The sequence below is a fragment of the Mustela nivalis genome (genome assembly GCF_964662115.1).
Source record: "Mustela nivalis genome assembly, chromosome: 10".
NCBI classification, from domain to species: domain Eukaryota; kingdom Metazoa; phylum Chordata; class Mammalia; order Carnivora; family Mustelidae; genus Mustela; species Mustela nivalis.
Genome location: NC_139029.1, coordinates 28,718,401 through 28,746,102, shown reverse-complemented (window position 1 = coordinate 28,746,102; position 27,702 = coordinate 28,718,401). Strand labels below are relative to the sequence as shown.

Genomic DNA, 27,702 nt, shown 5'->3' with positions numbered 1-27,702 from the left:
GCCCCACCAGTTTGTGGTACTTTGTCATGCAGCCCCAGGAAAGTAATATACCATGTTTTTTAATTGATATTTATCCTATTATAAACTATACACTCTGAAAGGATATTTAATTTAAAATCAAAATGTGGGTGAGGCGCCTGGGAGGCTCAGTTGGATAAGCAGCCAACTCTTCATTTCAGCTCGGGTCAGGATCTCAGGGTTTTGAGACCAACCCCATGTCAGCCAGGGGTCTGCTTCTCTCCTCCTCCCTCTCCCTCTGCCCCTGCCCTTGAGTGTGCTCACTTTCTCTCTCTCTCACTCTTGCTCTTTCTCAAATAAATAAATAAATATATATATATATATATATATATTTTTTTTTTTTTTCTTAAATCAAATCATGGGTTATTTTAAAAGACAGGACCTGGCTATATGTACACTTCTTTCTCTACTATTTCTAGTCTCCCAACAGTGAGAACATCATTATGAAAAAAACACATTAGGACCAAGATAGATTCTTACTCTGTCTGAACCTGGTATATCTGCTTCCCTAATCATCCCTAGATGGACAAAAGAAAAGAGAACTAACTCATGTATACTGATTATCCACTGTGTGCCTCACATATGTGAGGGGCTGATCCACATGATTCTTTTTTTTTTTTTTAAGATTTTATTTATTTATCAGAGAGAGAGGGGGGGGGAGAGAGTGAGCACAGGCAGACAGAATGGCAGGCAGAGGCAGAGGGAGAAGCAGGCTCCCTGCTGAGCAAGGAGCCCGATGTGGGACTCGATCCCAGGACGCTGGGATCATGACCTGAGCCGAAGGCAGCTGCCCAACCAACTGAGCCACCCAGGCGTCCCTGATCCACATGATTCTTATTCAAACTTCACATATCCCTGCAAGGTATGCACTATTCTCCTCAACACTAATGAAGAAATAAATCAATGTCTGAAAGGTTAAGGTGCCCAACACCATACAGTCAGGGGGTGGCTGAGCCAAGATTCAAACCCCCCGTTCTTAAATACACCAACCTGCTTGAACAAGAACTTTTGAACCAATTCCCTAGATATGATTTTCTACCAAACTCTCTATTTTAATAACTATGTGCCAAATGAATAAATGAAGAGACCTTATAAATTCTAAGTCTCCCATTTTTCTATTACAGAAATTGGCCTAGACAAGTGAAGTGACTTGACCGAGGTCACAAGTAAGCTAGTGGCAGAGTCATGTAAACAATCAAAGACTTTTGATTTCCACTACACCACATAAATTTGAGGACAACAGAAATCCATGAAAATAGAAGAGCATGGATGCTAGAATCAGACTGTCTCAATTCAAATCTTTGCTCTACAACTTACTGGCTGTGTGATCTTGGGCAAGTCAACCTTTCTGTTTCCTGATCTGAAAACAGGGATAATAATACATATCTCACATGGTTTTTCTAAGGACTGAAAGAATTTATATATAAAGTACTTAAAATGGTGCCTGGCACATTAATAAGTGCTATATTTGTTAACTGCTGCTGCAACTATTATTATTATCAAATAATGCTAAGTAAACACCAAAGAATATACACACACTGACTATACTTTTATAAAATTGCAGACAAGGACACTGAGAGAAAAGAGAGGCTTTTTATTCCTGTAAATTTGTCTAACTTAATTATTAGTAATAATATTTATTACTTACTTTGTGCCAGGCTCAGCGTCTGGTATGTTATAGACATTACTAAATTTCATTTTATCTAAGGTACCATCAATTACAAAATGCATCAATATTTCATTTATTCTCCCCAACTGCCCTATAGAGATAGGAGTTCCCCTATTCTGTATGTGAGAAACTGAGGCACAGAGAAGTTAAATTTATGCAAGATCACACAGCTACTAAATGGTCAAACCAGGTTGCAATCCCAGGGCTATCAGACTCCATAGACCCTTGCAATGAACCACTTAACCACCAACTCCACGCTTCTTAAACTTCCACATGCACAGAATCACCTGGAAATCTTCCTAAAATGAAAACACTCAGCCAGTCTGGGGTTGAGCCCAACATTCTGCACATCTAACAAGGTCCGAGGAGCTACAGATGCTAACAGTCCTCACACCCCCACCACCACCACCACCACCGCCGCCACCGCCACCACCAAGTGCCACACTCTTCCGCACCCCATTACAACCTCTCCCCCTTCCAGGTCTCCACCATCTCAGCAATCAGCTCACAAAAGAACCCAAGTCCCAAATGACAGAGGAATCTCCTAATTAAGCCTTTGTTTCTCTGCCACCTTCTTAATCCCTTTCTCTCTCCTCTGGGCTCTGCCTCTACTCCCTTTCTAAAGGCAGGCGACACAAAGCTACCTGAGAGGAAGCTAACAGGGAGATGAAAATGAATGGTTGTAGAATCCAAGGGGACCTCTTTAATGAAAAAAAAAAAAAAAAAAAAAAGTTACCCTTATGCTTGGATGATTGGGGTGAAAAGGTGCCAACTCAAAAATCCACATCACCGATGTGACTCTGAATGGTGAGTGAATCCTTCTGGAGTAAAATGAAAACTAAGAGTTATTTACTCCCATCATATCTTCAAAGAATGGGTGTGACCTCTTCCCACCCCCACTCTCAGCTCAGGTCTCTGAGCAACACAGGTAATTACCATCTGCCTACTTACCACAAAAACAGCTAGTTTCAATTGGGTTCACTCCTCTCCTGCTCTACCTGTCCTACATTCTAGACATTGTCTTTGTGCTCTGGGCGCTAAGAGCTCTACCAAACACACTCAGAAGCGGCTGCACTGCACAAGAGTATGACATAATCATCTTCCTACAGTGGTCCTGGATGTCTGGGTTAAAAAGGAAGTCTGAACTTAAATTAAATGAGTAGGGGTATACCCCACAGCATGGGATTGTTGGTTGTTTTCGGTTTTGGCTCAAGAGCCCTACAAACTCCTCCCTACTACCACAACCCAACCCCACTGTTACAAGGGGTTGTCTTAATATAAACAATTTCTGCAATTCTACTTGAGCCATTCAAATCAGACCATTTTCAAGAGTAGTCTAACTTGCAAATTTTAAAGCAACTTAGACCACAAATCCAAAAAATTTTATAACACCTTAAGGTAAAAGGGCCTATTGCCAAGTGGAGTTTATCAGTCACTTACCAGGGCTGTGACCCTTGGGCAAGTTATTTAGGTTCCTTAAACCCTAGTTTCCTCATCTGTAAGATCTTACCAATGTCTTTGTACTGTCCTAGGACGTTACTTGTGATGATTAAATGAGATAAAGCACCTGGCACTTAGTAAGGGCTCCATCCATATTAGTTTACTCCCTTGAACTCTGTTCATAGGGATATACAGTTAAGTTCACAAAGCACATCAGTATCAAATCACATAAAAGGAACTTATGAATAAGCATGATTTCATGAAAAAAAAAAAAAAAAAAAAAAAAAAAAAACCACCACTCACCTGGTGAGATCTGGTGTTGGCACTAACTAGTTATATAATCTTGAGCCAGTTATTGACCCTTTCCATGCCTCATTTCATTCCCCTACAAGGAACAAGAAGAGTGAGCTGAACTGATCATTTCCAGTTCATTCACTCAACAAATATTTCTTGAGTATTTACTATATGCCAGACACTCTTCTGGATGCTGGGAATACAAGAGTTAATAAATAAAAATCTCTACTCTCAAGGAGGCTATGTTCTAGTAGAGAGGAAGACTAAGACAATAAAAAAACTAGAATATTCTAGACAGTAATGAGGAGTTCTGGGAGTAAGGTGAAGTAGAATTATAACATTCTAAAACAGAAAGGGAGTTTGAGAAATTGAGCTTAGGGGCATATATAGTCCTAAAATTTCATGAGATGGGACTTAGAAGATCATGTTAGAGAAGTGTATTATATTCTGCACAGTGGAATTCTCCATCTGCTGTAACATACTGCCCTTCAACTCTTGAAAAGAATAGATTATATATTTAGTGTACACAAAGCACTTAGCACAGAAGCATCTCATACTGAACCATAGATGTTAAGCTGGCCACACATTCAGGTAGAGAGCCAGGAATCTAAAAGGATCCTCAGAAGAACAACTGGTTCAGTTTCCCATCTTTACCAAATGAAGAATTATACCACCCATGAAAGTGCTCTATTTCCTTCTTGAAATTCTTCAAGAGCAAAAATGGCATGCCATTCTAACAATCTAATGCTATTATCCCAGTAACAGGAATCCCTGGAATATTTTCTGTTCATATCCATTGCTATATCCTCTTATTTATTATTTAAACTGATTTCATGCAGTGAACAACATTTGTAGCAAATCTGTGCAGAGTCTTTATTCACTGAACAATTCTCCAGCATCTACATGTGCTATGCACTGTGCTAAGGCTCAGGAACAAAGCTTAACCTGTGTACAGGAGATAATCATAAGACCAACCAAGCCACAATCCATTCTAATATGCATATCAGAGGACCACAGCAGGGAGAAAGGAGACTAACCAGGTAGGAAGAAAGGGTAAGGAAAGGCTTCCCAAAAATAACAATGTCTGAATTGTGTTCAAGGGTAAACTGGAGGGGCGCCTGAGTGGCTCCGTGGGTTGGGCCTCTGCCTTAGGCTCGGGTCATGATCTCAGGGTCCTGGGATGGAGCCCCGCATCGGGCTCTCTGCTCAGCAGGGAGCCTGCTTCCTCCCTGACTCTCTGCCTACTTGTGATCTCTCTCTGTCAAATAAATTTTTAAAATCTTAGGAAAAAAAAGAGAAAAGGGTAAACTGGATTTTGCTGGCAGGTGAGGTACACAGGTGAAAGATAAATTGTAGGCAAGGGGAACAACGTGGTCACACACAGACATTCTCCAGCCTGGTAGGCTAAGGCAGCTGAACACATCTTCTTCCCGAAAAGGTGAAAATTTCAAGGAAAATGAGGTTACAGAAGCAGGCAGGAATTAAACTTTTTTTTTTGCAGGCGTAGTCTTTATTGTATGGGCAGTGGGAACCACTGAGGGGTCTCAAGCAGCATACATCTTTACAAATCAAAATATGAAATGTACCCAAGAAAAGGAGAAGGAAGAGAATAAATGAATGCAGGGAGTCCAAGTCTGATCTTAGACTATATATATGCAGGCAAAGGCAAAGGGAAGCAACTCGTGATAGCAATAAATATTTTCTATCTTTATTAGCCCCCTTAATACTGCCCCACACCTATCTTCTCTTACACCACCAGACATGATCAGTTCTGTACTTCTAAAGTTTGGTGGGTTTTTTTTTTTTGGTAGGAGTGTGAAAAAAAGACTGGTGGGGAAGAAAGCATTAAACCATTAGGAGGAATCACAGCAGAAATAAGGCCCTGAGCTCAGGCCTAGGCAATGAGGCTGGAGGTGATGACAGAGGAGGTGGAAGAGATGGAATCAACAGGACCTGCTAAAAGAGTGGCTGCCTGGGCAGCATGAGGGAGAGAGAAGACTGTATGAAGCTGACTGGATGGGTGAGGAAGGCATTCACAGAGATGGGGATGCAGGAGGAGAAGCAGGTCTGGAGGTAGGAATGGAAATGATGGCAGCCATTTTGGACACAGAGAGTTTGAAATGTCTGTGGGACAACCACGTGGAAAAACCCATCATGAAGGATGCTTGAAGTTGACAGAAATACAAAGAAATAGGACAACGACTGCCATTTGCAAAGGGGTTCAATCCATGAAATGCATCTCATTCAACATTACCTATACTTTTCAACAAGATCATGATCACAGTGAGGTTGGGAAGTTCAGACAAATAACACATAAAAAGTTAAGTAACAAAAACACAATAAAAAATGCTACCAGGTAGTTCTGGTTTATGATGAATTGCAAGAAAAACACTTGTTATACTTAAAGACCACACTCAATGGGGCACGTGGGTGGGATAGGCCTCTGCCTTCGGCTCAGGTCATGATCTCACGGTCCTGGAATCGAGCCCCCCCATCAGGCTCTCTGCTCAGCAGGGAGCCTGTCCCCCCCGCCCCGCCGTCTGCCTCTCTGCCTACTTGTGATCTCTGTCAAATAAATAAATAAAATCTTAAAAAAAAAAAAAAAGGAATCAAATCACCACCTAGCTTTTCAATTTACTGGAGCTTTTAACTTTCCATTATTCTCACAAGTCTATTTATTGAAGGTATTATACATCTTTATGTATGCAAATGAGACAGACAGCAAATGAGACAGAATCAAGGAGAAGGAGGAAAAGCAAAAGAATGCTAGGGTTCTGGCTCTGCTCTGAGACAACATACGTAGGCAAAGCCAAAGAGAAGCAACTAATAATGGCAATAAATATTTTCCGCCTTTCCCAGCTCCCTGAATCCTGCCCCCAAACCTATCTTCTCTTGCTAGCATACCGCCTGTGCTACAGTATGTCAGATACTGCCCCTTATCCCTTCTCAACAACATATTTATGCCAGGGCCTTGGCTGCCTCACTCCTTCCCAGGAGCCACCCAAAGGATGATCAGAGAGGAGGCCTAACAGATGAGAATCTAATGCTCCCTCTCCGCCACAGTGAGGGTGGAGGGAAACTGCAGCCCCTGACAGTTCCCCATTCTTCCTTAAAAAGGCAGTATTGGGACGCCTGGGTGGCTCAGTTGGTTGAGCATCCAACTCTTGATTTGGGCTCAGGTCATAATCAGGTCATGGGTTCAAGCCCTGCAATTGGCTCCGTGCTCAGTGGGGAGTCTGCTTCTCTCCCTCTCCCTCTGCCCCTCCCCCGGGTTCAGGCACATGCTCTCTCCCTCTCTCTCTAAAATAAATAAATAAATAATTTTTAAAGATTTTATTTATTGAGAGAGATACAGACAGTGAGAGGGAGCAGGAGCAGGGAGGAGAGAGAAAAGCAGACTCCCCACTGAGCAGGGAGCCCAATGAGGGGCTAAATCCCAGAACCCTGGGATCATGACCTAAGCTGAAGGCAGACTACTAAGCCACGCAGGCACCCCAATAAAACTTGTTTTTTAAAAAAGCAGTATTATGGGGCACCTGGGTGGCTCAGTGGGTTAAGCCTCTGCCCTGGGCTCAGGTCATGATCTCCGGGTCCTGGGATCGAGCCCCACACTGGGCTCTCTGCTCAGCTGTCAAATAAATGTAATCTTTAAAAAAAAAAAAAAAAAAAAGCAGTATTATATGAATACTGTTATTGTACTTATTAACAATAACAAGAATAAAAACAATGAACCAGTCCTCTGAGAGATAGTTGTTAGAAGCACCTCAAAGCATCTCAACTAAACCACCCTGGTCACAGTTTTCCATTTGGGAAACTAGACAACAGAGGCTGGGATGGGTCCTACATTCTTACCATCTAGAGGCGCCCCACACCAGGGCAGACCAGCCTCTTTCAAACCCAACCCTGACCCCAGAGCTCATGGCTCATTTGTGGTATTTGTGAGCACTGGAGTGTTTGCAGTAGGTCTGGGATGAACTTCCTCATATTACAGAGATCATTGTACCAGAGGACCCAAATCTTCTGGGTTGCTGGAGAGGGAGGGCCCTGTTACGATCCTGTCCCCACTGTGCAGAAAGATAACAGCCATAAAATCCTACATGACGAGAAAGGGGATTATAGAGAAACTGCCTGGTATCAAGGAGCCATGGAGGACAGCTGCCCTGCCATCCAAGTTGGAACAGAAGATGACCTTTTCCCTGTTGGTCCCATTTCCCTCAGGACTAGGTCTCTTTTTGGGATATCTTCTACTGTGAAAATGATAGCTAAATGAGGGGGGGCCTTCCATTATTTATTCAACTTCTTACACATTCCTTATTGTCTTTTGTCATTTGTAATGTTTATTGTATACTGTAAACTCCTACACGGCATGCAGAGGGTTTATGAACTCTATTTATTCAGTGTTAGATACTCTACTACATTCAAAGAGGCTCTTAGAGGCATTTTTGCTGCCAGCGATGCCAAGGACAGAGACAGAATCCATACATGCCAAGTGGCATGCCACACACTCACTGCAATATGTGAAACCGGAGGCAAGAGACATGAGTATAAACACACATCTCTGGTAGGACATAGAGAGAAATTGTACCTGATAAGCCAAACCGGGGACTGAAACAAGATCAAAGATTCTCCAAATTAGTGGAGACACACCTTCCACTCCCTGGAGTGACTCATGTCAGGTTTATCCGATACAGAGTCCAAATTTACAAAACAAGGAGCAAAACACAAGCTACACTGTGGGGACCATGCCAATTAATAACCAAAGGATGCACAGCATGCTAAAAGGGAGAAGACCTCAGTCACTTCTGAGCAGGACCTACCTAATACATCAGGAAATATCCTCTTCCCTAGACTTAAAGGGAAGAACCCAAGCAAGAAGAGGACAAAGGAAAGGGTAACCAATACTCTTTTCAGATATAAAGGTCAGATAAATGCTGTAGGACACTATCACCATCTGAAAGGTAGTGATTATGCTGAACCTGTTAAGGTAAGGCAGGGAGGACTATGAGTCATGAGAACAAATCCATCACGTTCGCTGCCTGCCTGCCAAAATAAACAAGGAGGAGGCTGAATATTGTGGAGACAATAGCCACTCTGTCTAGTCTTACAAAGAACCCCGGTCTTCACAAGCCTGGTCCAAACAGACTAGAGAATACTAATCCCGCAGCCTTCATGGAAAGCACAAATGTTTCTAAGCTCAACTACCCTGGGAGAGTAGCGAAGCTAGCCTGTGAGATTTATACCCATGCAAAGCATGGAGTTCCCCTCTCTTACCAGTGAGTCCAGCACTCTCCACATCAGATAGTAAGATGAGGATTAAAGACCACAGGTGAGAAAAGCCTTACAAGTCAAGATGGCCCTAATGACAAAAGTCAGATGAAATTTAAAAAAAAAAAAAAAAAGGTAAGAATCAATCTCTGCCCTGACTTTATGAAATGATAGAAAGGAATGCAAAAGTTATATATTTGGCTCCTGCCCTGAAAGAGCTTACAATATTGCTGGGGGAACAAAACACAAGCCAGCCAGAGAGCAATACAAATAATAATCAAGCAGATGTGTTACATTTTTGGGGAAGGACCCCCTATTCTAAAAGAACCACTTATTCTTCCATCAAACCTATGCTGGAAAGCTGATCGTGGATCAATCCTCCTATATGTCTTCAAGTATCTACACCCAGGTCACCTCCCTCTGCAGCTAGAGAGAGGGGATGTGCTCATATACACAAGTGCATACACACGTGCACATACACAGAGTTCCTACTTTCTGCAGATAACTTTGCCCCCCACTTCAAAGACAGGGTAAGAGCTATCAGGGAACATTCCCTCAAGTTCCTACACCTGTAGCCAACCACATGCATTCTTGCCTTCCTCCCTTCTAATCTTTTTCATCAAACACATTCCTCTTTTTACTCCAGAACCCATTCTTCCATAGATTATTCTCTCTCTCCTTTGAATTTTATTATATCTCTCCTTCTCTACTGACTGTTTCCAAACATCACTTAAACATGTTTACATCTCTATGTTACAATAAACAAACAAAACTCCCAACAACCCCTTCCTTCAAATGCCTTCCTCCCCTGTTTCTGCCAAGTTCAAGTTTCAAAACTCCCAGACTCCATATCTGCACTTCTCATTCACTTCCCAACCCACTGCTTTCAGGACCCGGGTTCCCACAACTCTAGAAATGCTCCAGGAAAGGGGATCTTTATATTTTGGAGCCCGAAGTCCTTATCTTGCTTGACTTCTTCATAATCACATACTGTGTGATATGGCCTCCTTCTTGAACTCACTTCTCTCCCTCCTACATCTCTGGGCACTCCCTTTTGCTGGACAGTTTCCTCCAGGGGATCCTCCTTCTCTCCTCCTAAACCACCACCCGCTCCTTGGAGGTCCCCAGAGTTTTAGTCTCAAACCTCTTCTCATGGTACACATGCTCCCAGCAATCTCCTTGTCCACTCCTCTGATTCCATAAGCTGACAACTGCCCATCCATACCTCTCCTGAGCGCCATACTCTGTACAGCCAGCTACCAGCTAGGCACCTCTGCCCAGCATCCCAAAGAAACCTCAATCTCAGTGCAACCCAAACTAACTCCATATCCTTCCTTGCACCAGCACTGCCACCAAGCCACTGCAAACAACCTCCTACTCTTAGATTCCCTCTTTTAGTAAATGATTATCACTCACCCACACAGAACCCCAAGCCAGAAACCTGCAAGTCATCCTAGGTGCTTCCCTCTCCCCTCATACACCGCACTGGATTAGTTATCAAAACACATGGATTTAACCCTTAAGGAGGTTTCTTGATTTGCCTACTTGGCTGCATTACTACTTGCACAACCTTAAACTCTAATCACTCCCTGCCTAAATTACTGTAACAACCTCCTAACTGTTCTGTCACTGGTCTTATCCCTCTGTAATCCTTCCTCGAACTATTGCCAGAGGGAAAATATTTCCAAAATGTAAATCTAATCAAGGCCTTCCTTGCCCCAAATCCTTCAATGGCTCCCAAAAGCCCACAGGATCAAATCAAAGCCACTCAACACTTTAAGACTGCCCACTTCTCCCTCCTCATCTCACTTCTTCCCTCACACCCTACATTCCGACCTTACTAATACTCTATATTTCCTCCTCAAGCTCTCTCATCCATTCACTTCTGTTCATGGTTCACACTACCCAGAATGCCCTTTATATGAACTTATGGCCCCAAGTCCCGAATCTCTTAGTTGACAGCTCAGTCATGTCCTCTTCGGTGCCTTCACTGACCCTTTTCCACCCTGGCCCTGGTAGTTACTCCTCTTCACTTCCACCGCACCAGCATTTAGCTCCATGATAGCAATCACTACAATGGATGTTAACCATTTGCCAGTATGTTTTCCTCATTAAATGTAAGATCAGGGGCGCCTGGGTGGCTCAGTGGGTTAAAGCCTCTGCCTTCGGCTCGGGTCATGATCCCAGAGTCCTGGGATCGAGCCCCGCATCAGGCTCTCTGCTCTGTGGGGAGCCTGCTTCCTCCTCTCTCTCTCTCTGCCTGCCTCTCTGCCTACTTGTGATCTCTGTCTGTCAAATAAATAAATAAAATCTTTAAAAAAAAAATGTAAGATCATATAGATGCAAGGGCAAAATCTTTGTTACTTCAGCACTGTGCCTACTGCCTGGTTCAGAGAAGACATTCAATAAATGTTTATTAATTAAATGAATGAATGGATCCTCCAAATAAGCCCCCTGACACCCTAGGAGATTAGCATTTCAAGATATAATTGAAGATTTTAGAAGGGATTTAAGAGGATTTCTGATGCAATTCTTAGCAGGTATTCCTGGAAACATACAAGGAAACCTGTCCAGAAAATGGGTAGAATAGGTGTTCTGGGGCATTCAGCATTGTTAATTTAAATTAGAAGACTCGGGGACACCTGGGTGGCTCACTGGGTTAAGCATGGGACTCTTGAGTTCAGCTCAGGTCAAGATCTCAGGGTCATGTGATCTAGACCAGGAATGGCTCTGCACTCAGCGGGGAGTCTGCTTAAGGATTCTCTCTCTCTCTCTCTCTCTCCTACCCCACCACCTCCACACACACACTCTCTAAGTAAATAAATCTTTAAAAAAATAAATAAATGACAAGACTTTGAAATACAACCTTTAGTCATAGCCCTAAATTCACAGCCCTATCTTACAAATTCAGAATGGAGTAAAAATCCTCAAAAGAAGATTTTTATACAAGAAGAAAGAGGACTTTATTTTGGAATAACCCTGGCTTTTTAGGGGGTAATTAATTATTTTTCTCAAGGCAAAATCTCCTAAAAAAGGATTATCAATATTAGAATCTAAACTTAAGTCCCAGGCACCTGGGTGGCTCAGTTGGTTAAGTGGCTGCCTTTGGCTCAGGTCATGATCCCAGGACCCTGGGATTGAGTGCCACATCAGGCTCCCTGCTCAGTTGAGTGGGGAGAGCCCGTTTTTCCCTCTCCCACTCCCTCTGCTTGAGTTCCTTCTCTCACTGCGTATTTCTGTGTCAAATAAATAAATAAAATCTTTAAATTAATTAATTAATTAAAATTAAAATAAAAAACAACTTAAGTCCCTGTACCTGTCCAAAATGTCTCTCAAATATACACCTCTCCTCTTTAACATCCTTTAAACTAACCTCATGACACAATTACAACAGTGGCCTCCTAGAGAATAAAGCTCTACTTTCATCCATCATTTACACAGCCGCTGCGTTAATCCTGTCCATTTTATAATGGTTCTTTATATTAACATTCAGGACCTTCTCTCCCTCCACCCCTAATCCTGATATCATTCTATTAATGTTTCTCAGTGCCCCCCTAACTCCCCACTACCACTTTCCCCAACACAGTATCTGCTTATAAGCTAGCAGAGTGCACTACAATGTGAGCTTATTTACTGCTGTTGACTGACTACAAAGTACAGCCAAAAAAAAAAATCCTTCCTGTATATCTCAATCCAACATACTCCTGCGAGCTGAAACCATCTCTGCTCCAAGACACTTCAAGCAAGCTCATTCTTTTTATTGACACAAAGAAATTGTGTTTACCTTTCTGAACAAAATTCACAATAGAAATTAGCTATGGTGAGAGGGAATCCAGTAGTACAGCTGGCAAAGCCCTTGCCCAAAAGAAGGATACTGACTGACCAATTAATTAACTTGTCCTAGGCAAGAACCCAAACCATCCCTGATCACTGGCACATTCCAGATGACTGACACATGGTTATGCAGAAGAAAGCAAATTCTGAACAGAGAAAGAAAAATAAATGTTTGTGCCCAATGACAATAAACTTAACACTGTCACAAAAATTTACGGAGCCACAACAAGCTGAGGGTATCAGACCCCCAGATGGCCAAAGAGGGCCTATCCTTGAGCACGGCATTCTCCCCAGGCAGAGCACATCTAGCTGTTGGTTGGCCTGCCTCTTCACTCTCCTCCTACACACACACCACACACACACACACTCTAAAACTCTATATACTTTCCTGTATTTCTTATAAATTTCCACATTAAACATATATTACTTTTATAATTGAAAAGAAAATTTTAAAATATGACTTGAGAGTGCTCATATGATTGCCCCTTCTCTCCTGAGAGAAACTCCCTGACAATCAACCACATACAAAAGAAGTATAAAAAGTACCTGCGCTGTAAGAGCATAAAACTTCATTAAGGAAACAATTCTAACAGACATGAGGCAATGCAAAAATAATATAAACAGAATAGAGGTAAGAGACTGTGAGGCAGACACTGTACAAATAAGGAAGAAGAGGGTTGCCTGAATGGCTCAGTGGGTTAAGCATCTGCCTTCAGCTCAGGTTATGATCTCCAAGTCCTGGGATCGAGTTCCGTGTCAGGCTCCCTGCTCAGTGAGAAGTCTGTTTCTCTCTCTCTCTCCCTCTGCCCCTCCCTCCCTGCTCATTCTCTCTCTAATATATAAAATCTTAAAAAAAAATAATAAGATAGAAAAGATTAATTTCTGAAGGGGTAAGGGGAGAAAGCTGCATGGAGCACGAAGTTCCCACACTTAGCTTTCATTCTTTTTAAAAAACGTAGGATTTGAATAATCAGAGAGAAAGGCAGAGAGCATTTCAGGAAGAGAGACCATAAAAGCACAGGGGCAAATATGAAGACCTAAGGGGAAGGAATACTGAGACCAGCCCAAATGGAGCAGAGAGCTGTGTTGGACAACAACAGTTGATACAGTTAGGTATGCAGAATAAGTCAAACAATGGAAGGCCCTGAAAGTTAGAGACAAAGAATCAGTGATTCATTATAATTTATTCCAGGAACTGAGACATTCTGGAAGGAAAAATAATATTTTATTAGAAGAAACCCAAAACGAGGCACCTGGCTGAGCATCCAACTCTTGGTTTTGGCTCATGTGGTGATCTCAGGGTCAAGAGATCGAGCCCCTAGTTGGGCTCCATGCTCAGGATGGAGTCTGCCAGAGAGTCTCTCTCTCTCTCTCTGCCCCTCCCTCTTGTAGTCTCTCTCAAAAAAAAAAAAAAAAAAGTAACCCCACAAAAGTTGAAATAAACATTCTTAGATACTGCATACCAAGCTAACAGGCCTAAAAGGGCTCCTCCAGACCAGAAATGAGCAAATGCCCCAGTAGAAGCAAGACAGACAAGAGAAGCTTAAACTCCAATCAAAACCATGAAAAGTGGGATGCCTGGGTGGTTCAGTCAGTTGAGTGGCCAACTCTGGATTTCAGTTTGGGTCATGACCTCAGGGTTGTTGGATCTAGCCCCCCACTGGGCTCCTCTACATGTAGTCTGCTTGGGATTCTTTTCCGCTCCCTCTGTCCCTCCACCCACTCGTGTGTTCTCTCTCTCTCTCTCCCTAAAATAAATGGATAAACAAAATCTTAAACAAACAAAAAACCATGAAGAGCAAAAGCAGGACCTTTAGCACACCATATAACCTCATCACAACATGGCTCAACATATAATTACCAGAAGCTAAAGGGCCAACCTTATTTAAGTTGGGAGGGCCTTGGGTGTTTTCTAGACCACTGAAAAAAATGCTACAAATTCATCTTGCATTTTGTTTACCTTGTGACCTTTGATCTTGGAATGTGTACTCTGAACAGTTTTCTTTCTACCCTCATCTCCAAAAACTGGCACTGAAAAATACCAGGATAATAAGGCCTCAGCTGATACATTTCCCTGGCGTGTATTATGTCACTTGCCAGGCAAGCCCAAGATGAAAGCAGTAGCTCCCATAAGCACTGTTAGCACATGCACACATTTTATGATTTCAACAGCATGAATGTGGCCAAAGTTTGTGATTTCCCAGCAGATGGACTTGACTCACTTTCTGAATTAACAGTGTCCATGTCCAGAAGCAGCAATTATTCTATTGTTCTGTCTAGAAGCTATCCACTCCAATTCAAGGGCTGTGTTCTAAAAAGGAACTTAAAAACTGAGTTTACATTTAACCAAGAGGCTGCTTCAGAGAGTCGCTTGGTTAAACAATATTAAAGCCTTAGCCTATATTTTCTAACCACTGTGTTAACAAAACTTCATCACTTTGCATTACATTGTTTTGGTATAAAAATTTCAAAGTGTTCCATGGAGCACAAATTTCATATGCTCCATGGAACATGTGATTCTTGATCTCAAGGTCCTGAGTTCGAGCCCTACCAAGGTGTAAAGATTACTTTAAAAAACTCAGAAGTGGGGGGCATGCCTGAATGACTCACTCACTTGGCTAAATGTCTGACTCTTGATCTCGGCTCAGGTCTTGATCTCAGGGTCGTGAGTTCAAGCCCGAAGATGCGCTCCATGCTAGGCGTGGAGCCTGCTAAAATTTAAAAAATATGTATGTATTTTTAAATGTCAAAGTAATTTACATACCATGAAACCTCTCCCATAATAAAAGGAAAGGAGAAGAAATTCTCCACAGTTCAGAGATTTGGAAATGTACGCCACATAAGGGATGGAAGTATAGTTCAAATGCTAAAAACTAACAGTGATATTAACAATTAAACTATTTTCACAATTATCTCACTTAACTCAGGTCACTGCTGATTTTAAGATTACCTTCTGTGATATAATGTGAAACCATCTAGAAATCTGGGATCCTGGCTCTTAGACAATAATTTAAGTCTACATGCCTAAATGTAACCATGTGTATAATACCTCCCTTACAAATATTATAAAGATCAAATAAGATAATAAATATGAAACTACCTTGTAAAAAATAAAGTGTTATCTACATGGAAGTTTTTCTAAATCTTTTTTTTTTTTTTTAAGATTTTATTTATTTATTTGACAGACAGAAATCACAAGTAGGCAGAGAGGCAGGCAGAGAGAGAGAGAGGGGGAAGCAGGCTCCCTGCCGAGCAGAGAGCCCAATGCGGGGCTCGATCCCAGGACCCTGGGATCGTGACCTGAGCCGAAGGCAGAGGCTTTAACCCACTGTGCCACCCAGGTGCCCCTACATGGAAGTTTTTCTAAACATGACTTGCCTAATATGTGTCAGGAGGTCATGAATCTCATGAATCCCAAGGAGTTAGTATTATCATTCCCATTTTAACAGATGTGAAACCCAAGGGAGATGTTAAATGGCAGAACTAGGACTGGACCACAAGACTAAAGAAATTCAAAGCCTCATCTCTACTATATTGTGCTGTCTTGCTAATTTTGAATGTTAAATAATGTGCAGACCCTTCACTCCTTCTATACAGTAAGTTCTTTAAGTTCTTTTTTGTGATACAATAAATAAATATCGGTCATAACTACTTTGTATAATCCATGGGACCTACTAAGAACTCTGAAGTTTTTAAGTACCAGATAGTCCATGTTACCAAAGTTGAAATGTGAATGTTTTTTACTCCTAGTTGAGCCTGGCATATAAAGAATCTTTAGTCTATAAGGGCTTTGTGAAAACACAAAATCTAATTCCACTCAAATCAACTTACACATTACCCTTCTATTTAACCAACCACCAGGAACCTGGATTGTGTTTCTTTTTAAACTTCTCTAAAATCTAAAACTATGCCCATTTGTGGCCTGCTACTTCCACAGAGTTTGTCCCGACCCCAGGAAAAGAATCAGATCCTCGTTCTCCTACCTCTCTGTTTTTCCTAGTTTGCTTTGGTGTTCACAAGGACCTCAATCCATTGAAAGGAAAATTTTGCAAGTGGCCCAAATCATCTGGATGAAATATTCCTCAAAACAAGGCATGTCTCTTTTCTTTGTTTCCATGTGCACAAAGCAACCATCTGATTACTAGCTTCATAATCACTCCATACAAGGAAAAGGGTGTCCCAGACAGCAATGAGTATTCCAATCATTGGGTAGGTGTGTCCTCTATCACGAATTAATAAAATTGGTATGCTTGTTGCTTTTTTTTTTTAACTTTTAACTTTCAATGGCTCCCCCGCTGTCCATGGAATAAAGCCATAAAAAAATATCTTTATAAGTTGGACTCTGGATCCTTTACAGTATCATCTGCTCCCAAAACTCTTGCTGTTTGTTCATACCCAACTATTCACATTCTGTTCCTTGAACCCACCCCTCCATTCACTTTTACCTTCAAACCTTTGCATGTGGTATTTATTCCTGTCTTCTCTCCTCCCCACCCTCTTCCATCTGACTAAATTTCATTCATCCCTAAAGGTCCACTCAAGGGTCACCTCCTTTGTTAAATCTCCCAATGAACCCCAAGTGGAAATATTCATCCCTCCTTTTGCTTCCACAGTCCTTTATACATACTTCTGTTCTAGCACTTATAGTATCATAATTACTTATTTGCATAGGTCTTTCCTTTGTTAGATGTGAATAACCAAGGGCAGCAACCAGATCTCACTCATTATTCTGGCATCTCCAGCGCCTAACACTGTGTTACTTGCAATAGGTACCTAATACTTGCTTTTTGGAGAACTGTTAAGAACATGTCCTGGCTCTGCTGGTTGCAACCCACTCTGAAATGTTAGGATAGAAAGTTATTAGCTACTACGTCCTATTTGCTGGACACTCAGGCTCTGAAAGAACCTTTGGGATATTTAGGAAATGAGAGAGAGTGTTTATGTCCATGCTGAATCACCTAATTCTGCCAAAACCATGCTCACTACCAACACACAGGGAAATGGTTGCCAGGCACAATTATGGAAAATCCATGCCTGACAACCATTCCTAATACAGCTGCAATACATACTGTTCTACTCCCTTCACAAAGCAAATGCATCACTTCCCTTCTAGCCTCTGCCCCTTCCAGGGACAGTTTATGCAGCTGAAAACTTTAGCTCTCCTGAATACAAAAATCCTGTTTCATTTGTAGAATGAGGTGACTATAAATTTACAGCAGAGAGAGAGAGAGAGAGAGAGAGAGATCCAAGGAATCTGGTGGCCAACCAATGAGAGCCTAGCACCCCAACATCATCAGTATCTATTTCCCCAAGTCTCTCCAAAACTAATTCTGGTCTTTGTTCTCACAAAGTACACCCCTGGTCACTCTGTTGATTCTAGCTTAGGCTAAGTGTTCTCCCATAAAGGCAGTAAGGGGATTTCTAAGTCTGGAAAATGCAAGAATTCCATACAGCAAAGTAACAAAGGCCTGGATCCTAATCCACCCTGACTTCCCAGTGAGAATGATGCAGTGGGGGGGTGAGAAATTCTTCTACAACTATCATAGAGCAGCCTGTACAACCATTCAAACAGCTCAAGTTAATTTATTTTGGCCATTTTCAACTCATTCCTCCCAAGAAAGAGATCTGTGCCTGGAAAGGATCAAATTCCTACACACCTGATCAAAGTTTTTCAGAGGAAACCAAACTAAGTGAGCCAGCTAAAAGGACTCTCCTGAAACCAGCCCTACTTCCCCCTTCTTTCCTCCTTTCATTTGCTAGAAATCCAACTTCCTTTCAGTTGGAGGCCACCAGCAACATGATCCGGCGAGGTGCTGAGATTGAGATTTCTTCACCTATTTGTGTTATAATTCTGCGAGCTGTTAAAGCTCTCACAGCCCAACACAGGCACAGAGTGTCCTCTCTTTGAAGAGTGCAGTGTTGCTCCAAAGCCTGCGAGGAAACTTAAGGGAACTAACCATTCACTTAGCAGCATTTTTTCAATGAAGTTCAGCAGTACAATCTAACCTCTTTGTGCTCTGAAATGAACCAATTTCTTAAAAGAAAGACCACAGGGGGGTGACAGAACATTTGCTGCAGGCAGGGAAACCTGGACAGCTTACAGAAGCTGATGCAGAAGGGAACCAGCAGACCTCCTCAGCAGGTCCCTTTCAGCATTTCATTTCTCTCTCTCTCTCCTGCTGCATTCTCAAGCCACAAGGGAAGAAAAAGAGGGAGGGTTTTACAGCTTCTGCATTAGTTTCCCTTCACTGGCTAGGTGTCGTAAACAAGTATGCTGGACTCAGTCATAAGGGCTGAAGTTTCCTTCCGATGAAAAGAAACTAGAGGCCCAGTCACAAGGGCGCCGCTGAATAAAATAGGAGAAAAGTGCTGCCTCTGGAGTTTCTGGGGGGGGAATCTCCCGGGCTGGAAAGCTCAACTGGCACACAAAGCAAAAGCCCAGCCCTGGATGTTCAAGATCAGGGCAGGGGCCCCCGGGAGCGCGCACCCCGGCCTCGAGCGCGAAGGGCGCCTCGGGCATCAGGGGACACGTCGGGGAGCCGCAGTCCGCAGACCCTCCGCCTGTCAAAACTTTCTCGCGGACACCCAGGCCTTGCAGGAGGCACTGGAGTGCGGGGCTGCGCGGCCATAGCGCCTCCCGGCTGCCACCCGAGTCGACGGCAAGCCTTTCGGTGGGAGGGAGAGCGGCGGCAGACCCCCGCCTCCACCGGCTCGAAGCCCCCGGGGCTGCGCGGGGGAGGAGGCCTCTCCCCAAAAGTGCACACTCACCGACCCCGGCCGCCACGCGACGGAGAGGAGACTGAGGGAGACAAAGGGGGGCGAGAGCCCCCGGGCGGGCTCGCGGCCGCCCGAGCCTCGGCGAGAGGAGCTGGACACTTGGAGCGGACCGGGAGGCTGCTCCCGCCCGACTCCTCCTCCTCCCCGGCAACTCCCTACGGCGCCGGGGCTCGGGAGGCAGCCCCCGGGCTCGCCCCCTTCCAGATAGTAGGGCGGCTAATGTAGCCAGCGTTGGGGAAAGCGCCGTCTCCCGCAGGCTTATCTCAACTCCGCAAATAAGCTGGCCCGAGAAAGAGCAGGTCCGGGGCCAGCCCCGACGCCGGGGTGGGCGCCACCCCGCCCCCCCGCCCGGCCGCCCGTCCCTCGCCGCGCCGCCCGCCGCACCTTTGTAGCGCTCCAGCACATCCTCGTACGCCTGCACGAACTCCTTCTCCTGGCTGCGGTTGGCCGGCTGCTGACCCGGCACGTAGCCGGCCATGGCCGCCCGCGCCGCGCTCTCCCCGGGCCCCGGCGAGCGCCGGCTCCAGGCCCGTGCGCTGAGGCGGCGGCGGCGGCGGCCCCAGCCTCGGCCCTTTGTGCGGCTCGGGGGCGGCGGCGCCCCGGCTGTCCGCTTTCCGCTGTCCGCTCTTCGTCCGCCTCGCCCGGCCTGGCAGTAGCACTCCGCTCCTCAGCCTGCCCGCAGCCGGCCGCTCGCACTCCGCCGGTCCCGGCTCGCGTTTCCGCCTCCCCACCCCTCGCTCCGCTCCTCCCTCAGCCCGCCCCGGCGCAGCGGCGGCGGCGGCGGCGGCGACTCCTCCTGTCAGGAGCGGCAGGCCCGGCAGGTTCCCGCCCCTCTCCCGCCGCCTCGGCTGCCGGGCCCCCTGACTGCCCACGCGGGGCCCGGCTAGCTGCGGACCACCGCGGGCAGGGCAGGGGGCGCGGGCCGAGGGAGGCGGGGGCCGCCGGGAGGGAGGCCCCACGCGCGTGCGAATGAAGGACTGGGCGGGCCGCAGCGGCGGGGAGACCCCCGGCCGACGCCACAGGGCGAGCGGGCGGGCACCCGGCTCGGCGCTGACCTACACCCGCCGCTGGGACAAAGGAGGGAGCCCCTGACTGGAGGAAACCGGGCCGGGCCTGTGCAGCCGCAGGAGAAGGGCCTAGGGAAGCTGAGGGGAAGGGAGACAGCGAAAGACCTAGATAGATCCGGAGCTAGACACGGTCAGAAGGAGGACAGGGGCAGGATCCAGACAGGGCTGCAGTGAGAGGCTGAAGGCCACACTGAGGCCACACGGAATCCCAGAAACAAAGGGTTTTCCAGAAACGGAAGAAACTGAACTTGAAATGAGAGGGCACGCCAAGCACCATGAAGTAAACCAGGCCAAGGATGAGGAGCCAGAAGCTGAGAAATGACCAGGGGGTGGGGGGTGGGGAGGATGAAAACGGGACTCTGACCGCACGGTGAGGGGAGTAAGAGAGACAGAAGGACATAAATCTACGGGGGGGGGGGGGGGGGGGACCAGGATTATGGCGCTGTGACAGCCATCAAAACAGAGACCTAGATGGGAAGGGAGAAATGTGGGGACCTGTTACGGAACAAAGAAAAGAATCCTGGAACCTAACTGGTCAGGGAAGAAGGAGGAAGCCAAGCATTTTCCGTCCGGGGAAAGGCTAGCGAAGGACGGAAACTGGTAAATACAGGTAGGGATTTACGTGGAACCATTTTGAGAAAGGGAGTTCTCAATGTCATCCCATCCTCCATTCATCCGTGTACCCTTCAGTCCCAATATTCACAGACCGCACTGGGGGCCCACAGCTGTGAACCAGCAACTCAGGTAAATGCAGGTGATTGGTTTTTTTTGTTTTTTTTTTTTTTTTTGGCCCCCAGCTCCCCTCACCCAGCCATTATCCTCCAGGGCCTCATCAAGTCTGCTAACTTGATTTTTCATGGGGTAGGGAGGTGGTTGTGGGTAAAAGTTAAGCTGGCCGATTTCACAATAGCAGCATATTAGCAAGTAAAAAAAGAATTCATGGGACATTGAACAGGCAAAATTGGAACTTGGGTTTCCATTTCAGTTCCCATTCTCAAGGTTTTTGAAGAGGAGCTTCTTCCCCCTGGGGCAAGGCCTGCCTCTTTATGGACTATGAATAGTTGCCAAGTACTTGGTCAGTGCTCAGCACATTAGTAAGAAGAGATGATGCTTTTCACTAATAGGTGCACACTGGTTGTTTCCACACCATACCATGATCAAAAATCGGGTGAGCAAGTCATTAATCATATCTTTCCCCATCCATCAAGTTCTGCTGGCCTGCCCAAGTTCTAGGCATGAAAATCATGTATGGAAGGGCCTAAAAGAGAGCGGACAAGGGACGGTGTTTGGACAAAGGCTCATTTCCTTCCAGTTTAATCCTCTGTGCTTAAAAAAAAGCTAGACCACAGTTTGGTGTCAGCTGCTAGTGAGCTCAGTTTAAAAAAAGAAGGAAAATAAGCCTGAAGTTTTTGGTTGTTGTTGTTGTTTTTTTTTTAAGATTTTATTTATTTATTTGACAGAGAGAGATGGCAGAAGGAACACAAGGCGGGGGGGGGGGGGATCAATGGGAGAGGGAGAAGCAGGCCTCCCACTGAGCAGGGAGCCCAGTGTGGGGGGGGGGGGGTCATCCCAGGACCCTGGGATCAAGACCTGAGCTGAAGGCAGATGCTTAATGACTGAGCCACTCAGGTGCCCCAAGCTTGAGATTTATTATTTTTCAAATAAGAGACTTAGTGGAAAATGCAGGGTGAAGGAGTTGGAGATTGATGGCATAAGCACATTTTTCGTAAACAGCAGAGAATATAGAAATGCTAACTCTGGGGACCTTGACTGTATCCGTGCTGAGTCATCTGCATTTCCTATATTATTTTATTCCAGTAGGGCTAAGAAGGCCCAGACACAAATACACATACACACACCTCCACTCTCACCCCCAGACATCTGCCTCATTTTCATTACAGTAAATAGCAAAGTCCCTCCATCCCCTCCTGGGGCTGCTACGTGTGTCACTTTGTAAGCAGGTTCCTCAAGAATTGTGACTGAGGCTTGCCAAAAGTGAAGACAGGGGCAAGAAGGGAGAGAGAGTCTGTTCTGGGAATCAGACTTTGTTGAAGGCTTAGGGGGCTTAGAGGGGAGAGGGCAAGAGGTTGAGATTCCTTTTAAGAAACATGGTATTCAAGGAAGAAAGTTCTGGTTTGGGTTGTGGCTGGAGGGCTTCTCAGACTCAAGTAGCTTTCTTGACAAGATTTGCATTTAAATGCTCCCATGAGATTTTGAAGTAATGAATTCTTCTAATGAATGGAACAGGGGAAGTCCACATGTTTGGCTGATGTTTCTGTTTTATACAGAGAAAATTTTATAAGGATAGAGGAACAAAGCAGCTGCTGGAGGGTGGGGGGATGGGAAGAAGAAAGACTATGAAGGGGAGGTTTCTGGGTTTTTCCAAGCAACAGTCTAAATTTATAGCCAGACCACACAATCAGGACAGCTCTGAGGCTTTCTTCTTTAGGTCTACGATTTTCCTTTGCTCCTGGTGGCGACACTACTATTGCATTTCTAAGGAGGCTGCAATGGGGAAGCCGAAGGAGGCAGGATGTACTCAGAAGGACATCTAGTGGGAGGAAAGGGTAAATAAAGTAAATAAAGCCTTATTTTTCCACCACATCCTCCCCCACTCAAGCCTCACCAAGGGCCCCTCTCTGTAAGGTCCAGCCTCTTTCAACTTCTTTCAGCTTCTCAAACATGTGCTCTCTTACCTCAGGGCCTTCCCACCTGCTCTTTTCTCAGGCTGTAATCCTTCAATGCTCTCCTCTTTTGGCCTGGCTCATCCTACTCACACCTTTGCTGAAACTCCTGCAGAGAAGCCTGCCTTGATCCCTGGGATTAGTAGGTCTTCCCACCCCCTCTACTCCCCTTTGGTAATATCCATCACACTTGAAGCTATCAGTTCCATGTCTTTAATCCTTACTAAACCATTAGCTCCCTGAGGACCGGGGCTGTTGTCTGCCTTGTTCAACACTAGACCTGCATCTAGCAAATGATCTGGCACGTGCAGGGCACCTGGCAAATACTTGTTTAAAATTTTGACTCAGTGGATGCATGAGTGGACCAGATGATCCTAAAATACTCAGCTGCCTGTGGCTTCTGACTAGCTGAAGGCTAGAGTATTTAAGAAGAGAATATGCTTGTCTCCCACAGTGTCCCTTATCTGTGCCTGGCATTCAAAGTCCTCCAAATTTTGACATCTACTTTCCTGTACGCACTGGCCTCCCGCGATGCCCTCATGTGTGGGGTCTTCCCCTATAATCAAACTCTGAGCCTTTGCCTGGAATGTCCTCCACTCTCCAACTTCACCTAATAAAATCCTACCCATCTTGGAAGCTCACCCAAAATGACATGAAGTTATTTTTAATCAACCCAGGTAGAAGAGACTCCTCTCAAAATTCCGGCCACATTGTCTTCCTCTCACTCCCGGGACTCCAGCCACATGTATTGTGGGTGTCTGCATCACTGCCTCCTTAACATCCTCATTCAGAAGTTCTTTGAGACTCATCTATTTCATCTTCCTTCATCATATGACCTAACACAACGCTTTGCATCTACTAGATGTTCAAGAAATATTTGCTGAAGGCATAGATGTCTCAAGTGAAGACATGGGGGTGGGAGATGTGGGCAAGAATCCAATTCAGTGTCCACTCAGTGGCCAAGGGCTTCAGGTGCAGAGGAGAAAGAAGAAAATGAAAATGTTTCTCTTTCTGCTAGCACTCCTCCTCCAACCTCTAGAAGGTTTACTCCCAGCACTTCTTCAGCTTGGCTCCTACTGCATTATTTTACATGTGTTAATGGATGCTTTATAAATTCTTTGCTAGTAGTGCGTGTGTGCGTCCGTTCATCTGCGCACGCGCTCTGTTCCTCCTTGCGGGGGTAAGCTGTCTTCTGTGCCTTTTACATTCCCCGGTAGTAGCTGGAACCAGACACTGAAGGGGCTGGATCTTGGAAGAAGATCATCCGGTTCTGGTCTCAGGACACCTGCCTCCAGGCCCAGCGCCCCCAGTCTTCCATCACCAGCTAAAACTCCCTTCCCGCCCAGCCCCTGGAAACACTTCACTAAGCTTTGCCTCCAGTTTCCCAGACCCCTCTGGGGTAGGAAGCGTCTGCCCACCATCATGCTGCCCTCTTCTGTTCAGAAAGTGCAACGTCGCTAATTTAAGAGGTCTGGATGGTGCCAGCCACCCAGGAAGACAAGATCCCTGCCACAGGCAGCCCGTCACCATAGCAACCCTCAAAATGGTTACTCAGCCATCTGGGTTACCATAGCAACTGGCCAAGTCTCTCCACCTCAGCCTCCCTAGGCCTTCTCCCCTGACTTGTCAGAGCCAATGCCAAAGAATCTCCAATCCTTACATGAGGGAAATGAGCAGAAGCTGGACCTCTGATAGGCAGCTGTCCCGAAGGGGCGTGGAATGCTTCACCCGCCCGGGGCTTCCTAAGGCACAGTGGAGATAATGGGAGTTAAGGCACTCCGTGAACCTTGAAGTGCCGCGCAGATGTTAGCTATTATTAAACTATCCTTCCTTGTAATGGGGGAGGCAGTGGGTTGCCCTAGGCAGAGCTAGAGCCATTCCCGGCATGGCCTCTTACTGGCCCAGAGACCTTGAGCAAGTTATGGGACTCTCTGGGTTTCTATTCTATCTACCAAGGCACATCTGCCTCCTAAAGTTGAGGTCAAAGGAAGCCTGTAAGCTACTAAGCACAAACCTGGCATTCAGAACATATCAATAGGACCTAGGAATGTTAGTGGCCCCTCTGCGGTCTCCCAGGCTTTCTGTGACTCTAACCATTTTTTTTTTCTCTCTTGAAGGAAACAGGCGAATGTGAGCCCCACTCATTCTGCCCCAATCTCCTTTCCTGCTCATCCTGTGTAGGGGCTCTTTGGTTCCTCCCAAACAGGGCTATAGGCACTCTGCACACTTTGGGGGAATTGGGAGGTTCCCCAAATTAGGCGCTGTGGCTAATCCCTCCACTTGAAATAGCATTGCCTGTGGCACCTGGATGGCTTAGTCAGTTAAGCATCTGCCTGCGGCTCAGGTCCTGATCCCAGAGTCCCAGGATCAAGCCCCTCATCAGGCTCCCTGCTCAGCAGAGAGCCTGCGTTTCCCTCTGCCTCTCACCCCGCTCATGCTCAAGTGACCTCTCTCTCTCAAAAATATAAATAAAATCCTAAGGGAAAAAAATAATAACATTTCCTTATCCAATACTACCTCAGGACAGAAACCCCTAAAGGGTTAGTGAGAGAGGCAGCCTGGAAGCTGAGTACGGATCCCAGAGAAGCCCTGGAGAGGAAACAGCTCACCAACATCAGGGCAGGCCTGGGGTGCAGGCCCCTCTCACAAAACCAGAATCCCTTCCCTCTGTGATTTTAAAGACTTCAGTCCTAATGCATCTCAGGTTCAGTATCTTAAGACTGAATCTTTGAAATCCATCTTCAGGGGACTTTCTTAATTACACTGGCAGGGTCCTGATTCATTTGAAGTGGTTTAGGCAAAACAAACAGATATCACTTCAGAAATCAAATTTCCAGACACAGAGCCAGGAATGTTTGAGCCCAGCTCTGCGTATTCTGGGAGTAGGGCATGAACCGTAAGCTGGAAGGGCCAGAAGATCAGATAAGCAACATTGGAAGGGACATGTGGGGCCCTGGGATTCAGAAGTCAGAATCCCACATGATGCCCCTGGGAAATGGGTTGAGTGGGACGGTTCCCATTAAGATATGACTACTGAACAGATAAACCAATATTCTGACTACAGGGGGGAAAGCAATATGATAGATTTTATTTATTTATTTGACAGAGAGATAAATCACAAGTAGGCGGGGGGGGGGGCAGGCTCCCTGCTGAGCAGAGCACCTGATGCGGGGCTTGATCCCAGGACCCTGAGATCATCATGACCTGAGCCCAAGGCAGAGGCTTAACCCACTGAGCCACCCAGGTGCCCCAATATGATAGTTAAATGTGAGGTGGTGAGTGTGTGATTACTGGAAATTCCAACTCTGTAATTGGGGAGGCAGAAATGAGGTGCATGGCTGAAATAAGATTGGCCATGAATTGATCATTCTTGAATCTGGGTGATGGGGGTTCACTATACTATTCCCACAACTTTAGTGTATGTTTGAAATGTTCTGAAGAACGTGGGGAATTTAGAGTTAGGCCCGGAATTTGGAGTTAGGCCAACCTGAGCCACGGCAACCAGGGGGCGCCATACACACTCAGAGACGCTGAACCCTAGCTCCACTAGTCCCTTACCGTCTGACTTCAGACAAGTTCCTTCTCCTCCTTACTGTAAAACCGGGAGAGTAGTAACTAGTTCCCAGGGTTTTGGGAGGACTGAATGATATAGGCACACATCTAGGACTCAATATACAGTGGCTTTTACAACTATTATTTCCTAGGGGATCCCAGCTGACATAAGCTCCTAGGAGCTCCTGGACTGAGTCCAGAGTTCAAATCCCCAAACCACCCACTGAATTCCTTAATTCCTATCTCCTCCTGGCTGTTCGCTCTTCATTTCCCTTCCTTCCTTTCTGCTGAGGCCGAAGAGAGGAGAACAGGAATAGAAACAAACAACAGGGATATGCCCTTTCTCCTCAGGTTGTCCTGGCAGTCTTATTTCTTTCCCAAGGCCCAAATCAAATGCTATCATAGTGCTAAGCTAGCAGTGGGGACAGAAGTAGGGAAAAAGGCCTTCCCATTTGGAACTTCCAGATAACTCCGGCTTGCCACGTGCGCCACTCAGGATGCGTGCTGGCTGCCTGCACGGGAGGGAGCTGGGTTCTGAAGCCCAGTTGGAGCCTAGCACAAAGCAGCTCTAGAAATATGTGGCAAACAAGCAAGTGCATGATCAATGAATAAGAAAAGGAATGAATCGATGCATTCATGAATTAGTGAACAAGTGTATGAGCAAATGAATGACATTCATGTAATGGTTAATGTGTATCTAGTGCTGGTTACCTAACAAGCATTGAGCCAAGCACCTCACTCTCACTATCTCATTTAACCCACCCCATGAGACTCTGCAGTGGCACTCTTGCTCCCCCCATTTTAACTGTGGGAAAGTGAGGCTCAGTGAGGTTAGTCATTTCCTCGGGCTCACCCAACTGGCAAGTGATGGAACTGGACCTGGGACTCCAGCTGACTCCCAAAGCCATGCCCTTGAGTGAATGAATAGAAGAGAGAGCACAGGAGGGAGGAAACAGTAAGGAGGGAATGCAGAGGGAAAGGCATGCCCAGAGACACACCCACTAAGGCTCCAGGCAGAACCTCCCCCTAGACACAAGGCAAAACCCTGGTAACTTCTTGAGTAGGGGTGAGACACAGCTGAGGACAGAAACTTCCACCCATC

General features: G+C 45.6%; 1 protein-coding gene and 1 long non-coding RNA gene across 16 annotated transcripts in view; one reads left to right on the top strand and one right to left on the bottom strand.

Annotated features, from left to right (window-relative positions):
* MACF1 (microtubule actin crosslinking factor 1) overlaps nt 1-27,702 on the bottom strand; it is a 339,595-nt gene that overhangs the window by 301,986 nt on the left and 9,907 nt on the right. The window contains exon 1 of one of the 15 annotated variants that reach the window (XM_082686974.1): nt 19,682-20,032. The exons of 12 other annotated variants lie outside the window; for them this stretch is intronic. In XM_082686974.1, the coding sequence (XP_082543100.1) occupies nt 19,682-19,775 (94 nt within the window). In that variant the 5' untranslated portion in view covers nt 19,776-20,032. Of the gene's footprint in view, nt 1-19,681; nt 20,033-27,702 lie in introns of those variants that run through there. 2 more of the 15 variants (XM_082686980.1, XM_082686973.1) reach the window with 2 other exon arrangements.
* Nucleotides 20,912-23,810, top strand: LOC309842604. The gene is made up of 3 exons (XR_014299692.1): nt 20,912-20,974; nt 21,055-21,108; nt 23,726-23,810. It is a non-coding gene; the product is annotated as an uncharacterized lncRNA (long non-coding RNA).